Source organism: Herpailurus yagouaroundi, unplaced genomic scaffold, assembly GCF_014898765.1.
Source record: "Herpailurus yagouaroundi ecotype Mexico unplaced genomic scaffold, PumYag 100, whole genome shotgun sequence".
Classification (NCBI taxonomy): Eukaryota; Metazoa; Chordata; class Mammalia; order Carnivora; family Felidae; genus Herpailurus; species Herpailurus yagouaroundi.
In genome coordinates this window covers 69,768,371-69,785,581 of record NW_024412391.1, presented here as the reverse complement: position 1 = coordinate 69,785,581, position 17,211 = coordinate 69,768,371, and the positions used below count along the sequence as shown (strand labels likewise).

Here is a 17,211-nt window from a genome sequence, read left to right as displayed (position 1 = left end):
CTATCCTTTGTATAGTAGCTAACTACTTCCTAGTGTCTTCCTCTCTCTTTCTCTTGACTTGTCTGCTGCAGTTGATTACCTTCTTCATACATATTCTGACATTGCCTCCATCTCTTAACAGTCTTGTCCTGTGTACTGATTCTGACCTTAGTATTAGTCTCACTGTTTCCTCTTAGGTGTGTTCTCTCCCCTGGTTTAATAGTTTCATTGACCATTTGTATATGGGTAGCTTAAAGTTATTCGTGTTTTTTTTTCAAGTTTTTGTTTAAATTCCAGTTAACATACAGTGTACTATTAGTTTCAGGTGTACAATGTGGTGATCCAGTACTTACATACAGTACCCAGTGCTCTTTGCAAGTGCCCTCCTTAATCCCCATCACCTATTTCACCCTTACCCCCACCCACCTCCCCTCTGGTAACCAGCAGATTGTTTGCCATAGTTAAGAGTCTCTTTCTTGGTTTGCTTCTCTCTTTTCCCTATGATCATTTTTGTTTGTTTGTTTCTTAAATTCCACATATGAGTGAAATCATATGGTATTTGTCTTTTCTCTGACTGACTTGTTTGGCTTAGCATAATACTCTCTAACTCCATCCATGTTGTTGCAAATGGCAAGATTTCATTCTTTTTTATGGCAAAGTAGTAATATTCTATTGAGTATGTATACCACAACTTCTTTATCCTCTCATCTCTCAATGGAGCAGTTATTCTTTTCTAGTTTTTACCTATTCTTATTTTGAGAATTTTGTTTCATTGTATATTGTTCAAACTGGTTGTTATATTGTTACATAAGGGTAAATTATTCTCATCATCACTTTCAACCCTCAAATCCCTCCAAAAAACTCCTTGCACTACTTTGACTTTTACTAATAGCACTAAACTCTTGATACTTGCTCAAATTCAGGATGAAAATAACTTTAATGATGTTTTTTCATCTCTAAATGAAGAATATTGGTCTCAAAATGAACACACATCTCAGCACAAACGAGATGTTTTCTTGTAGTAAGTGTATGGACATGTTTTATGTGTATTTATTAATATCCACTTATTTTAAAATTCCATGTAGGTTTCCCTTGTAACCTGAGATGATTACAGAAAAAAACAATTTAACTTATGTAAAATATCATTAATAGAGTGTATACAGTTGACCTTTGAACAACATGGGTTTCAACTGTGTGGGTGTAAATACATGGATTTTTAAAAGTATATATTTTATTTTTATTTTTTGTTTTAAGTATATATTTTATATTGTGATTGAAAAATAGAAGTTGCCAAATGACTAAAAGTGAAGGAAAGGTAGAGAAGAGATGCTGGGAAGGCTGGAACAGCAGGGCTCCTACGTGCTCCTGGCAGTCCTCACCTCACTACCTGTGCAAAGTTTGGTTCACTGAGGTCTTGAACTGAAAGGAGCAGAGGAACTGGAGGCCAGTCATTGTCCACAGTTGGCCAGGAACCACAGAATGATAATCTGCACTCCTTCCAACCCTTTCTCCGTGCCACGGGTCCAGGAGAATATCTGGGGCAGGATAGCACCAGGCAGGAACCTGGGTTGCAGAGCTCAGGGCAGGAAGGAATGCTGTCTGAGGTGCTGAAAATTCTCTGAAGTAGAAAACTAATACTGCTGGGAGCCGCTTGCCAGCACTTGCCACAAGCAGAAGCTGAGTTAGAACCATGCAGAGGGGTCAGGGGAGCAAGCAACCTAGCGAGAAGGGTAATGGTGCTCTCTCTTCGCCATTTCTCTGCCTTCCCCTAGAATCTTCTTGGAAGGAGGTTTCCTGCATTCCTGGGTAGCTTTGCTAATTTGGGTGGGAATGAGGAGATGTGTAGTGCCTTGTTCTACTAATGTACTATACAGTAAGTGTATTTTCTTTTGCTTAGGATTTTCTCAACGTTTTCTTTTCTCTTAGCTTTATTGTAAGAATGTAGATATAATACTTATAACACAGAACATGTTAATTGACTGTTGATGTTATTGGCAAGACTTCGTTCGGGTCAATAGTAATTAAGTTCTGGGTAGTGAAAAATTATATATGGATTTTTGATTGCATGAGAGGCCAGTGTTGTTCATCTGTATACTCTAAAAGTTGGTCTACTCTATATCCAAAGCCATGTCGCTGCTGTATTCCATTGGTACTTGAATATGTACTTTTGTGATGATAGCAGTTAATTACATTTCCCTTTTGGGGTTTAAAATCCTGGGGTCAACTATTTTGTCTTCTCTATACAGGCTTTGTTTTAGGGCTTTGTGAAGGGCACATAAGGAAGCATATAATAAAGTAATTAAATAATAACAGCAGTTACTGATGATTGCTGTGGTCCAGGTTCTGTAGTAAGTACTTTATAAGCATTATTAAAATCATTTTTCTCACTAAGTCTGTGATTATTATCCCCACTAACAGATGAGGCAGATTACTTAAAAAATTAAGTAACTTTTCAACACTTGAACAACTAGGAAATGGTAGAGTTTGGACTCCGAATCAAAGCCCTCATTCTTAAACAGTATGTTACATGTATTGTCTCCACATAAATAAAAAGAAAAGGAAGTTAAAACTGTATTAACAGATAAAACGTCACGAAAGCATTTAAAGTTTTCATAGTTCCTAACTTTTAAAAAAATAGATAAGCTTTCTAACATGAGATGGGTAGGGTAGAATTAGAAGTCAAAGAGACTTTTATCCTCCAGTCTTGCTTTTTCTTACTGGCTCTAGTAAAAGAGTTATAAATTAATAGTATTTTCTCAAATGAAACATTATGTGATACCAATAAAAAATTCTTTGTAAAGTTGCAAGATGCAGTTAGAAAATGTACTTGTCACTGATCTGTGTGTCTTATGGGTGCTGTTGCTGACAGGTGGGGTGAGTTGTTCATGCATCTTGTTCTGAACTCTCTCAGGAGCCGTTCCTCATGTTGTGGCTGCTCTCTAGTTGGTAACAGTATTCATCTGTACTTCTAGGCTCCACTGGGCTGTTCGAGAGGGCAGCGCATCTCTGTAATGTTAGGGTGATATTTACGATACCTAACTCCCTCTGAAACTGGGTCCAAGTGTGCTCAGTTCCTATCTAAGCCTCCATCTTTCTCTCCAAGGCTGGTAGTGCCACATACAGTTCATGGATGGTAACTGTTTAAAGTGAAGCAGTAACATGGAGAAAAAATAAAACTATTTGATGCAATTGTCAAAGGACATGGGAAAAAGAAGGCATAAAGTTTGTCCTCCACAGTAAATGATGGAAAAATTCACTAGCTGCAATTCCTTTCTCTTAATATAGTTGTCAAACACATAATACCCCTGTAACTCAGCCCATCTTTCCAGAATTCCTTAAAGGTTGAGAATTATTTCTGCCACATCTGAACAGTTTTGTAGACATAAACACAAAATTGTTATGCTTTTTGATACTCAACCTGGTGGTCTATGTCTTCACCTAAAAAGTTTGCATCCATGCTCAGTTTGCCTTCAGAAAGTCTGCCAGCCTTATTTGTGTTTTGCACAGTGCTCTTAAAATTTCAGAGCATCTTAGCACTGCACACATACACCTGCTTTCACTTCCAGTATAAATATCATTACCTAAGGATCTCTAATTAGGTGCTTCCAGCTTTAAGTATTTGTTCTTTTGCAGTAGATAAAATATAGCAGTCATTTATTATGCCATATATTCTTATTAGGTGAAGCATTTGAATTTTGCAGTTTATTCTGTATTAAGAATGAAGGGCAGGGAAATTGAAAATGAAATATTGGGTCAAATTTTAAGTTGACATAAAGTATTCAGTATCTTGTATATTTTCATTTTAGCATGCTCCTTTTGATGCAATGGTTCTAGTAAACGTCAGCCATTATGTTGATGAGAAAATTGTAGAGAATGAAGGAAGATGGAAGGTATGTCAGAAAAAATATTTCATCCTTTTTTTTCCTGGTAGTTTTTTGATTGAGCATTTTTAAGTCTTCCCTATTTTCAGGGTTCAGAAAAAGTACGGGATATATCACTTCCAGAGGAGCTCGTTTTCACTGTGGATGATAAAATCCTAAACAACATTAAACAGGCTGAATCCCAATATCTCAAGCAGGTAGATTTTTTTAACTTTTTTTCTTAGAAACTGATGCTTTGTCTTTTAACTACCGTATATAAAAATTTGGCTACCATCCAAGCATGACAACATAAAACATTTTAAATTATAGCTTTTGATACCTTTATTGTTTAATATCTAATGATTGATGCAAATGATGATTTGGCTATCTTTGGGGTATTCTTCTTAGGTGATTTTTCATTTTTCCCATTTAATTTTTTTTGTTAGGCATCTGATCTGCAGATTGTGGTGTATGCCTTTACATCTTTTGGCAAAAAACTAACCAAGAAGAAGAGGCTTCACCCTGATGCATTTATTCAGCTTGCACTTCAGCTGGCCTATTATAGACTTCATGGACGGTGAGGACCATTCATTTTCCATTTTCAGATCTTGAAGTCCAAGGGTATATCTTTACCATAGGTATTCCATCATAACTCCTTCCCATTGTTTTTCCTGACTTTTCTCCCAAGTAGCACCTTGTCCTAATTGGGACTTGACCTCATTAGTATATTAGAGTTTTGATCTGTGACACTTTCATAGTCTTGTTTTTCATAACCTTAATACTTCTGAAGTGTCTGCTTTGTTCTACGAGGGGTTTTATGTTCTTTGGAATTCAAATCACTTGGTTTTCTTGTAGCCTCAGTTTCCTGATGTGTTCATGATTTTATAGATTATCCAGTCTTTACTAATTTTTAGGATTGGAGAAATGGTATGTTGAGACTTTCTTAAATCTTAAGCAGAAGAAGAAGCTCCTTGATCTTGCTTTTTAAAAATCCAGTCTGAGGGACACCTGGGTGGCTCAGTTGGTTAAGCGCCTGACTCTTGGTTTTGGCTCGGGTCATGATCTCACAGTTAGCTCAAGTCCTGCATCTGGCTCTGCGCTGACAGTGTGGAGCCTGCTTGGGATTCTCTTTCTCCCTCTCTGTTTCTCTGCCCCTTCCCCACTCCTGTTCTCTTTCTCTTTCAAAATAAATAAATAAAACTTAAAAAAAATCCAGGGGCATGTGGGCGGCTCAGTCAGCTGAGTGTAAAAAAAAAAAATCCAGGGGCACCTGGGTGGCTCAGTTGGCTGACTGTCCGGCTCTTGGTTTCGGCTCAGGTCATGATCTCTTGGTTCTTGAATTTCAGCCCCGCATCAGGCTCTGTGCTGACAGCTCAGAGCCTGGAGCCTGCTGTGGTTTCTGTGTCCCCCTCTTTGTCTGCCTCGTCCCCACTCACGTGCGTGCTCTGTCTCTCTCAAAAATAAATAAGCATTAAAATTAAAAATCTAATCAGGGAATATGTGTCCTTTTTTTTTTTCCTTTCTCTTTTTTCTTTTGAGAGAGAGAGAGACAGCATGCTGCCTGTAAGCATGGGAAAGGGCAGAGGGAGAGAGAGAGAGAATCTTAAGGAGACTCCACACCCAGGGACGCCTGGGTGGCTCAGTCAGTTGAGCTTCTGACTTCGGCTCAGGTCATGATCTTGCAGTTCGCGAGTTCGAGCCCCGCATCAGGCTCTGTGCTGACAGCTCGGTGCCTGGAGCCCGCTTCAGATTCTGTGTCTCCCTCTGCTCCTCCCCTGCTCATGCTCGCTCACTCTTGCTCACTCTTTCTCAGAAATAAAGAAACTTAAAAAAAAAAAAAAATTAAAAGAAAAAACAGGAGACTCCACGCCCAGCACAGAGCCTAATGTTGGGCTTGATCTCATGAGTATGAGATCGTGACCTGAGCCAAAATCAAGAGTGGGACATTCAACCAACTGAGCCACCCAGGTACCCTGAGAATATGTGTCATTAAATAGGATATGTAGGTCATTTATATTTAATATAATTATCAGTAATGATAGGTTTAAGTCTACCATATTGCTGTTTCTTTTCTTTTTATCATATCTGATTTTTGTTCTTTTTCATCTTCTTTTGATTTTTTTTTAATGTTTATTTTATTTTTGAGAGAGACACAGAATGCGAGTGGGTTAGGGGCAGAGAGAGAGGGAGACACAGAATCCGAAGCAGGCTCCAGGCTCCGAGGTGTCAGCACAGAGCCCGACGCAGGGCTCGATCTCACGAGCTGTGAGATCATGACCTTAGCCAAAGTCAGAAGCTCAACTGAGCCACCCAGGCGCCCCTCGTCTTCTTGTGAATTCATTTTTTTTCACTTGTTCCCTTTTATTTCCATTGTCAGATATACTGTTTTGTTTTGCTTTTAATAGTTGAACTGGGGTTTATAAAGCACATCTTTAACTTAACAGAGTCTACCCTTAAATAACATTTTCCACTTGAAGTATAATGTAAGAACCTTAAAACAGAATGTTTCTATTTTGATTCTCCCATCTTTAGTGCTGTTGTTGTCATAACATTATATTTCTACATATGTTACAAGCCTTACAGTACACTGTTAGTATTTGCCTTAAGTTTGAGTATCTTTTTTTTAATGTGGTAAAATATATAAAATAGAACTTGCCATTGTAGCCATTTTTAAGTGTATGATATAGCAGCATTAATTACATTCATAATGTTATACAACCGTCACAACTTTCTTTTTTTCAACGTTTTATTTATTTTTGGGACAGAGAGAGACAGAGCATGAACGGGGGAGGGGCAGAGAGAGAGGGAGACACAGAATCAGAAACAGGCTCCAGGCTCTGAGCCATCAGCCCAGAGCCCGACGCGGGGCTCGAACTCACGGACCGCGAGATCGTGACCTGGTTGAAGTCGGACGCTTAACCGACTGCGCCACCCAAGCGCCCCCCGTCACAACTTTCTATAGCAAAATTTTTTCATCACCCCAAACAGAAACTCTGTACCCATTGAAAAATAATTTCTCATTCCTACTGTTTCCTCAGCGCCTGGTAATCTAATCTACTTTTGGTCTCTATAAACTTGCTTATTTTTATAGATATTTTATGTAAGTGGAATTTGTCTTTTTGTGTCTGATTTATTTACCTTAGGATAATGTTTCCAAGATTCATCCATGTTGTAGAATCGGAACTTTATTCTTTTTTATGGCTAAATAATATTCCATTATGTGAGTATACCACATTTTGTTTGTCCGTTCATCTCTTGGTTGACACTTGGGTTGTTTCTATGTTTTAGATCTTGTGAATAATACTGTTGTAAACATTCACGTACAAGTATCTGTTTGAGTCCCTGTTTTAGTTTCCTTTTGAGTCTGTACCTAGGAGTGGAATTGCTGGGTTGTGTGATAATTCTCTTTTACTTTTTGAGCGCCTGCCAAACCATTTTCTACCATGGTTATACCATTTTACATTCCCACCAGCAATATGTAAGGGTTCCAGTTGCTCCACATCCTTGCCAACACTTAATTTTTCATTTAAAAAATTATTTCTATTATTTGTGAAGTAGTATCTCATGGTGGTTTTTACTTGCATCTCCCTATTGACTAATGAGGTTGCGTAGCTTTTCATATGTTAATTATCCATTTGTATATCTTCTTTGGCAAACTGTCCATAAAAGTCCTTTGTGTATTTGGTAACTGGGTTGCCATTTTGTTGCTGAATTGTAAGAGTTCTTTATGTATTCTGGATATGAAACCCTTATCAGATATGTGATGTGCAAATATTTTGTCCCATTCTGTGGGTTTTCTTTTCACTCTCTTGATAGTACCCTTTGACGCACAAGTTTTTAATTTTGAAGTCTAGTTTATCTGTTTTTTTTTTTTATTTGTTTTCTGTGCTTTTGTTGACGTATTCAAGAAATAGTTGCCAAATCCAATGTCATGAAGTTTTCCCCTTACATATTCTTGTAGAAGTTTTGTGTGGTAAGGGTCCAATGTCATTCTTTTGCAAGTGGATACTCAGTTTTTCCAGCATTATTTGTTGAAGAGACTGTTCATTGAATGGTTTTGATGTTGTTGTTTAAAATCAATTGATTATAGACATAAGAGTTTAATTCTGGGGTTTCAATTCTATCCCATTGGTCTGTATGTCTCTTCTTATAGCAATACCATACTATTTTGATTATGGTAGCTTTGTAGTAAGTTTTGAAATCCAAAAGTGTGAGTCCTTCACCTTTGTTCTTTGCAAGATTGTTATGGCAGTTCTTGGCTCTTTGTAAAATACCATATTAATTTTAGGATTAGTTTTTCCATTTTTGCAGAAATGTTGGGAGTTTTGAATCTGTGGACTGGTATGGGTAGTATTGTCACCTTAATGATAATAAGTCTTAGTCCATGAACACAGGATCCCTTTCCATTTATTTATGTTTTTAAAAATTTCTTCAAGCAATGTTCTGTAGTTTCTAGTGTATACTGTTTTTGCCTCTTTGGTTAAGTTTAATCTTGAGTATTTTATTCTTTTAGACACTGTTGTAAATGCAGTTGTTTTCTTAATTTTCTTCAGATTGTGCATTGCTAGCATATGGAAATGAAGCTGATTTTTGTGTGTTAGTTTTGTATCTTTAAACTTTGCCGGGGGCCCCTGAGTGGCTCACTAGTTAAGCGTCTGACTTTGGCTCAGGTCATGATCTCACGGTTCATGCGTTCAAGCCCTGTGTCGGGCTCTGTGCTGACAGCTCAGAGCCTGGAGCCTGCTTCGGATTCTGTGTCTCCCTCTCTCTCTGCTCCTTCTCTGTTCACGCATGTGCGTGCGTGCTCTCTCTCAAATATGAATAAACATTAAAAAATAAACTTTGCCAAATTTATTTATTTCCTCTAACAATTTTTTGTGGACTCTTTGGGGTTTTCTAAATATGAGATCATGTTGTCTGTAAATAGAGATAGTTTTGCTTTTTTCTTTCCAATTTGGGTGCCTTTTATTTCTTTTCTCCTGGCTAGAACACCCAGTACTATGCTGAATCATGCTTGTCATATTGCTCCTTTTAGGTGGAAAGGTTTCAGTCTTTCACTTTTGAGTATGTTAGCTGTGAGTTTTTCATAAATGCCCTTGATCATGTTGAGCAAGTTTCTTTCTATGCCTAGTATACTGAGCGTTTTTACTGGAGAGTGTTGGATTTTGTCAGATGCTTTTCTGTCTCAATTATTCTAGGGCTTACCCTTCATTCTATTAATAAGGTGTATTACATTGATTGATTTTCATTTGTTGAACCACCCTCACATTCCTAGGATATATTGCATTTGGGCATGGTGAATTGTCCTTTTTAATATGCTGCTGAATTTGGTTGGCTAATTTGAGGATTTTTGCATCTATATTCGTAAAGGGATAATGGCCTATAGTATTTTCTTGTAGTGTTTTTTTTTTTTTTTAAGTTTTTATTTAAATTCCAGTTAGTTAACACAGTGTAGTATTAGTTTCTGGTGTACAATTTAGTGATTCAAAGCTTCTATACAATACCCAATGCTTATCACAACATGTGTACTCCTTAATCTCCAACCCCTCACCCACCTCCCCTCTGGTAACCATCAGTTCTCTGTAGTTAGGAGTCTGTCTTGGTTTGCCTCTCTTTTTTCCCCCCTTTGCTTGTTTGTTTTGTTTCTTACATTCTAACTTCATCCACGTCATTGCAAATGGCAAGATTTCATTATTTTTGATGGCCAAGTAACATTCCATTGTATATGTATACCATATCTTCTTTATCCATTAATCTGTTGATGGACATTTGGGCTCTTTCCATAATTTGGCTTTTGTAGATAATGCCGCTATACACGTTGGAGTGCATATATCCCTTTGAGTTAGAATTTTTGTAGTCTTTGGGTAAATACAATTGTAGCAGTCTGCTGAGGTTGTAGTTAGAGTGTCATTCAGCTCTTTTCTCATCTGAAGGTACTCAGAAGGGATCTGCTCCCAGGCTCACTCATGTGATTATTAACAGGGATCACTTCCTCCGAGGCTGTTTTCCAGAGGCCTCCCTCAGTTTCTTGCTACCTGGGCCTCACTGTAGGGCACCTTCCAGCATGGCAGCTTGTGTTCCTCATATTGAGGAAGTGAGAGCAGTGAGATCTCTTTGTAACCTTATTTCAGAGGTGACATCACCTTTGTCCTGTTCTTTTCAATAGAAGCAAATCATGAGGTCCCTCTCACACTCCATCTGAGGAGTTACACCAGAGCATAAATAACGGGAGGCAGGGATCACTGCGGGTGCATCTTACAGGCCATCTACCACACACACTCCAGTGTACATAACCTCAGAGCAGCCAAGCCTTGGAAACAGCCCGTATTAATACCAGGCCTTGTTGATCAGAATACCTTTTTGCTCTTTGATACCGAAAATAGTCTCTTTGTTATTGAAAGTCTCGACTGTGGTCTGTATTACAGAACTTAGTCTCTGACCAAAGCCAGCTTTATTACGTACACTTTCTTTGGATGATGTTTGAGCATTTTCTTTTTTGTGACACATCCTTGTATTTTCATTTTTTCTTGTAGCCCTGGCAGCTGCTATGAAACTGCCATGACCAGATACTTTTATCATGGCCGCACAGAGACTGTGAGGTCATGTACAGTAGAAGCAGTCAGGTGGTGCCAGTCCATGCAGGATCCCTCTACTAGTGTGAGTATTTGAAAAACAAAAAATTCATAGTATTTATTTACTTGTTTAAAGGATCCTTAGACCTTGAATAACGAACCCCTTGGCTTCAGTTCTCCTGGATCAGTAAAATACTTTCAGATATTTTTTCTGAAAGTTTTTGAAGCATTCATTCATTTGCTAATGAAGTATATACTTGGAAAAATATGAAACAGGAAGGACCTGAGAAGCAGTCCATTTGTGTCTGTTTCCAGGCAAAGTTGGTTCCCTCCCTCCCTCCCTCCCTCCCTTCCTCCCTTCCTCCCTCCCTTCCTTCCTCTTCTAAGATTTTATTTAAATTCAAGTTAGTTAACATATAATGTAGTATTGATTTCAGGAGTAGAATTTAGTGATTCATCACTTACATAGAACACCCCCTGCTCATCACAGAAAGTGCCCTTCTTACTGCACATCACCCATTTCCCCCATTTCCCACCCCCCCATCTCCTCTCCTGCAACCCTCGGTTAAGAGTCTGTTACAGTTTGCCTCCATTTCTGATTTTATCTTATTTTTCCTTCCTTTCCCCTTTGTTGATCTGTTTTGTTTCTTGAATTACATATATGAGTGAAATCATATGGTATGTGTCTTTCTCTGACTTACTTTGTTTAGCACAATACACTCTAGTTCCATCCATGTTTTTCAAATGGAAAGAGTTTGTTCTTTCTGAAGGCTGACTAATATTCTCTATATATAGAGAGAGAGGCACACGTGCGTGCGCGCGCGCGCACACACACACACATCTTTATCCATTCATCAGTCAGTGGACATTTGGCTCTTTCCATAATTTGACTGTTGTTGGGAGTGCTTCTGTAAACTTTGGGGTGCATGTGCCCCTTTGAATCAGTAGTTTTGTATCCTTTGGATAAATGTCTTGTAGTGCAGTTTCTGGGTTGTTAGAGTAGTTCTATTTTTAACTTTCTGAGGAACCGCCACACTGTTTTCCATAGTGGCTGCACAAGTTTGCATTCCTGCCAAAAGTGTAAGAGGGTTCCCCTTTCTCTGCATCATTGCCAGTATGTTTCCTGAGTTGTTGATTTTAGCCATTCTGACAAGTGTGAGGTGGTATCTCCTTGTGCTTTTGATTGGTGTTTCAGCAAAGTGTCTTCAATACCATGAGTATTTTACTATTATTGATCTACCTTTGAGATAACACCAATAAAGTGAAGACTTTCCCAAAGTGCCTTAAAAGGAAGCTTTTCTTAATGTGGTTGAACGTTTTTGAAATCACAGATTCTTGTTTTAATGTGTTGGAACCAGAACAGTTTTGTTTTATATTTTTGTTTTGTTTTAAAAGTAATCTTTGTACCCAATCTGGGGCTTGAACTCACAACAGCGAGATCAAGAGTCACATCTCCTACCAACGAAGTCAGGCAGGCACCCCTATACTTTATTTATTTATTTTTGAAGCATTTAGACGATAGGGTAGTTCCTTCCCCCTGGTATTTTGGTATTGTATTTTTTTTCTTTAGTTTTGATAGACATAGTTATGTATGTGTTAATTTATTTTAGTGTCCTAGAACTGCTTCCTTATCATTTTGAACAACTGTGTGTTAGTATTGAAATCCTACTTGTTTCTGTCTTGACAGTTGTATCACTTCAGTGCTGCCCACAAGTTCCTATTGTTTTTCCTGTTCTGGGAAAGAAAGAATCAAGATGCAGGACCTATAGGAAAGAAAAGGCAGTAGAAGTGAGGAAAATAAATAGAAGCATGTGTCTAAAGGTCTTTTTAGAAATCTTTTCTCTCAGATGACCCGCATCCTAACTACATTGAGCTCAGGTTTTTTTTGTTGTTGTTGTTGTTGCTGTACAGTTTATTGAAATATGTCTTGATTTTTAACACAGCCTCTTGAGCGACAGCGAAAGATGTTACAAGCTTTTGCAAAACATGATAAAATGATGAAATATTGTTTGGCTGGAAAAGGTACTTAAATTGGAATTATTCTGACTTAAAAAAAATTCTCTCATGTTGAAAAATGTTTTCTAGCTTAATACTTGGGGTTTCATTGCAGGATTTGACCGTCATCTTTTAGGTCTTTTACTCATAGCAAAAGAGGAAGATCTTCCAGTTCCAGAACTCTTTACAGACCCACTTTTCTCTAAAAGGTAATATAATGTAATGTAGTGTTTAATAACTTAATCAGTTCCTTCTTTCTGAAGGTTACAAGCTTTTTTTAAAATTTACATTTATTCATTTTTGAGAGAGGGAGACCGAGTGCCAGCAGGGGAGGGGCAGAGAGCGAGGGAGACACAGAATCTAAAGCAGCTTCCAGGCTCTGAGCTGTCAGCACAGAGCCCAAAGCGGGGCTCAAACTCCGCAATCGAGAGGTCATGACCTGACCTGAACTAGGAGGCCTAACCAACTGAGCCACCTCTGGGCCCCTAAAAGCTTTTCTGAAGTAATGTAAGTTTCTGTAAGCCTAGTAAAATATCCTCTCTTTATGGCATACAGTGGAGGAGGTGGAAACTTTGTTCTCTCAACAAGTCTGGTTGGGTATTCAAGAGTCCTGGGAGTGGTGGTTCCCATGGTACACAATGGCTATGGATTTTTCTACCACATCAGAGATGACAGGTGAGACTGCTCTTCTCATTCTTACTGTGCTATAGAGTAAGAGAGCTTTTATTCTGTCTTTTGAATGTCTTTCTTGCACTGTAATTCTGACTGTGTTGTCTTCTGCCACTCGCTACGTAGGTAATTGTTTTTACCACGTGGGCATTTAATGTGTGTTTGTTTCTCTATCCTGCTTTTGGGACACTGGTCAAATCAGTCCCTTAGGCATTTTGTGCAGAACACCGATTTAGGTTGACTCAGTGATATACTGCCATCATCCTTAAATCTCAGTACACATATTAACATATTCTGGGCAAGGTGTTTTATGGTAATAAAACACATAAAATGTAATTGCCTATAAATATGTGGTGGTTCATGTAGTCCTAACAGTACTAATGTGACCAAGATAAGAGACTAGGTAAATTAATTTATATTCCAAAAAAGAATGTTTTACCTGCTCAGATGCAATTTCAGATGAGGTTTGATTGGTGTTTGTGGAAAGAAAGAGAAAGAAAATACTAAAACCTGTTAGGTGGAGAATAAGGTAATATGAAATTGGAAGAATGGCTTGCAAGGTCTTCATCCATATAGTCTGGCCATCTCAGAGATCTTTGAGAGCTTGGGGGGCTTTGTAAAAAATCATGTGGCCACATTTAGCACTATGTGAATAAGATGGTAGGATTGGGGGCTTCGGATGGAATGTGAACAATTGGACTGATAATATGTCTGACATATTTCAGTTTGTAATTTATTTTTTTCATTAACTTCTTAAAAAGAGTTTACAGTCAGGGTTGTTCTGCAAAATGTTCTCTTCTGCCTCCGTGTCAAGTGTGACCTGTGCATATAGTCTCTTACACCAGTGGTACTTCCATTTGTTAGCATCTAAGTCCTTAGATATTTGTTCCCCTAGTATTTAGTTTATGTCCATGAATGTACAAATTAAAGGTAAAATTACAAAGGTTCAACATAGATCTTACTATGTTTTCATATAAAGGGTCTACGGTCTAAAATCACGACCAGACACAGAGCATAAGCATTCTAACATATTTCCTGACATGTATGGATCTTGTATTGCATGCAGTGACAAGGGTTTAGTCCAGACACACCAGGTCTCTGACTTTGGAAGTCCCGATCCTGGGGCAGAACATCCATTCACTCATTCAGGAAGTATGTAGTGGAAACTTGTAGCGTTTTAGGTGCTCAGGATGCAAGACAGACCAGATTTTCACTTTTAGAGATTTTATTTTCTCCTGGGCAAAGAGGGACAGAAGCAAATAAGCAAGGTAAGTAGTGATGAGTGCTGGGAACCAGAAAGCAAGCTGATGTGGTAATACAGACACACTGGTGGGGAGGGCGAGATCGAGCACCGCTTTACTTAGTGTGGTCAGAGAGCAACAGGGAAGTTGAGATGTTAGGGATGAGAAGGAATTAATACTATGCCAAGAAAGCAGCTCTCCAGACTCCGATCACCGCCTCCTACCTCCAGTGCCACCATCCGGGCTGAGCCACCATCTTCTCCCACTGAGGTTATTGCAACAGGTTCTCACGTGGTCTTCTGGGTCCACCCTTTCATTCTTACGGACCACTGTCTACACAACAGCCCTGATGCCCTTTTAAAAATGTGACTCAAGTCCTATCATTCTTCTCAAAATTCTCCAAGAGCTCATCTCACTCACAGTAAAATTCAGAGTCCTCCTGTGAGATCCTGTCTGATCAAGTTCTCAGTCACAGATCTGACCTTTCCTCTCTAGCTCTCCTCCTCTTTTTTTTTTTTTTTTAATTTTTTTTTTCAACGTTTTTTATTTATTTTTGGGACAGAGAGAGACAGAGCATGAACGGGGGAGGGGCAGAGAGAGAGGGAGACACAGAATCGGAAACAGGCTCCAGGCTCTGAGCCATCAGCCCAGAGCCCGACGCGGGGCTCGAACTCACGGACCGCGAGATCGTGACCTGGCTGAAGTCTGACGCTTAACCGACTGCGCCACCCAGGCGCCCCGCTCTCCTCCTCTTTCACTCTACTGCAGCCACCCTTGCCTTCTTGTACCTGTAGTACAACAAGCAAGCTCCCTCCTCCTGGCATTTGTGGTTGTGATTTCCTCTGCCTCCTACTCTTCCTTGAAATAACATGCAGGGATCACTCCGTTAGTCCGTACAGGTATTTGCTTAAAATTTGCTCTGGTCGGGGAGGCCTTCTCTGATGGTCTAAAATAGCCCTTGTGCCTCCTTCACACACACCTGCTTCATTTTTTTTTTTTTTTAGAACACTCATAACCATCCAGTGGGTATCCATGTTTGTTTGTATGTTCTCTTTCTTCCCTTCCTAGGATATAAGCCCAGAAGAACAGGGGTTTTGATTTGTCTGTTGTTGTATCCCCAGCCCTGTAACAATGCCTTCTAAATAAGTAGAATACACTTAACGTTTTCACAGTGACTTTGCTGGTGAACAAAATTATATGGTCGTGGGGTAGGAAAGAGCCTGATATTTATAAGGAACAGAAAGAAACAGCATGACAATTAGCAATGAAGTTGCTTTGGGTGGGGGTAGAAGTTGAAGAGGTCCTCCATTTGGAGGACAGTGTTCTCAAGTCTGGGTACACATGAGGATCACCTAGAGAGCTTTAAAAACATTGCTTCTGGAGTCTTGGTTTGGGTGGTCAGTTGATACACGGCCTTGTAATACAAGAAGTCAGAATTTTCTCCTAAGTATAATAGTAGGCATTTTACCAGATGGTGTAAAGGTCATGGCTGTGTTCATCATCACCATTTGGAGCCTCTTTGTGTTGTGATTTTTGTATAGTACTTAATCATTTTTTATTTGTGCTTCACAGGTTTAATGTGGCCAGTACAGCCTGGAAATCCTGCCCAGAAACTGATGCAGAAAAGCTGGTTCAGCTGGTTTTTCATTCTTTCCAAGATATGATGCAACTGATGAACACTGCTCATCTTTAGAGACTAGTCATTTATTAAGCATTTACAAAAATATTACACTGGGTGTGGAGAGTGGGTTGTTGATGTGAGATAGAAAGGAATATTGATTTAAGGAAACTTGTTAAATGTAGAAATAGGTAGAATCACGTTTTTTAAATCTCTTCTCACCTAGAAGATAAAAATAGGATTTTTAAGCTTCCTCTGATGCAGTAGCAATGCAAATTGGTACAATGAGATATAGCATCATGCGAAAGTTGAAGATGAGCCTCAACAATGCAAGTCTTCAATTTTTAATAATGCAAGTCTTACTCTTAACTTACAAATATTTTTGTTGGTACCTGTATAGGTTATAAATCCTCTGACCATCATTGTAGAGTCTGTCTTCCAAGCACTTTAAGAGTTTCTAGTTGCCAAAGGATATAAAGTACATGATTAAATGCTAACTCCCCATGAAATCATTGCCTTCCACATTCAGCACAGGGATACAAGCCTGCTTTGTTTGATGGGAAAGGCCACTACAATTTACTGGTCATTTAAAAGTAGAATTTCTGTTGGATATAAGAATTAGAGGGAGGTTTATACCCTGTGATGCGTATAGACAAAAAACCTATCAAAATTCATTATAACTAGTTTGTGAATATATAAAATGAAAGCACGTATTTAGAGTTGGCGACTTTAAAAAGATTGAATGTTGAATCAGATTCTCAGGATTTTACAGGGTTTTTTTTCCCCTGCTGTTCAAAATAGAAAATAAAGCTGTCAATCCTATAGCTTCTTGTATGGTGTTTGGATAACTAATCGATTCCTGTTTGACCTTCTATTTTCTGATGTAACTTAGGTGCTGCTGCGTACAACACCACCGAAAACTAACGGTCTTAAATCAATTGATTATTTCACACGATGGTGTCAGTTGACTGTGCCCAGTTGGGTAGTTCTTCTGATCTTGCTGTAGTTTAATGTGGCTGCATTCACTAGGGTGCTGGACTGAGGCTGTAAAGCCCCCACTCGCTGGGGACTTGGTACCTGGGACACTCTCCACATGGTATCTCATCATTCAGTATTCTAGCCTTGACTTCTGTACTTGGCATTGGGAGTGTTCCCCGAGAGAAAGGTAGAATTTGCAAGACCTCTTAAGGCCTAGGCTCTGAAGTCACGTGATGTCACTTGTTTTAACCAATAAAATGCCAAATAAGTTGCAATAGCAGTGTAGATTGGGGGGGGGG

General features: G+C 38.9%; 1 protein-coding gene across 1 annotated transcript in view; it reads left to right on the top strand.

Annotated features, from left to right (window-relative positions):
• The window catches only part of CROT (carnitine O-octanoyltransferase), a 44,817-nt gene extending 28,059 nt beyond the window's left edge, over positions 1-16,758 (top strand). Inside the window, exons 7-14 of the mRNA XM_040471595.1 lie at positions 3,786-3,869; positions 3,950-4,057; positions 4,286-4,416; positions 10,373-10,496; positions 12,355-12,433; positions 12,522-12,615; positions 12,962-13,081; positions 15,889-16,758. Coding sequence (XP_040327529.1) covers positions 3,786-3,869; positions 3,950-4,057; positions 4,286-4,416; positions 10,373-10,496; positions 12,355-12,433; positions 12,522-12,615; positions 12,962-13,081; positions 15,889-16,009 — 861 coding nt within the window. The 3' untranslated portion in view covers positions 16,010-16,758. The remainder of the gene's footprint in view (positions 1-3,785; positions 3,870-3,949; positions 4,058-4,285; positions 4,417-10,372; positions 10,497-12,354; positions 12,434-12,521; positions 12,616-12,961; positions 13,082-15,888) is intronic.
• Positions 16,759-17,211: the final 453 nt, after the last annotated feature.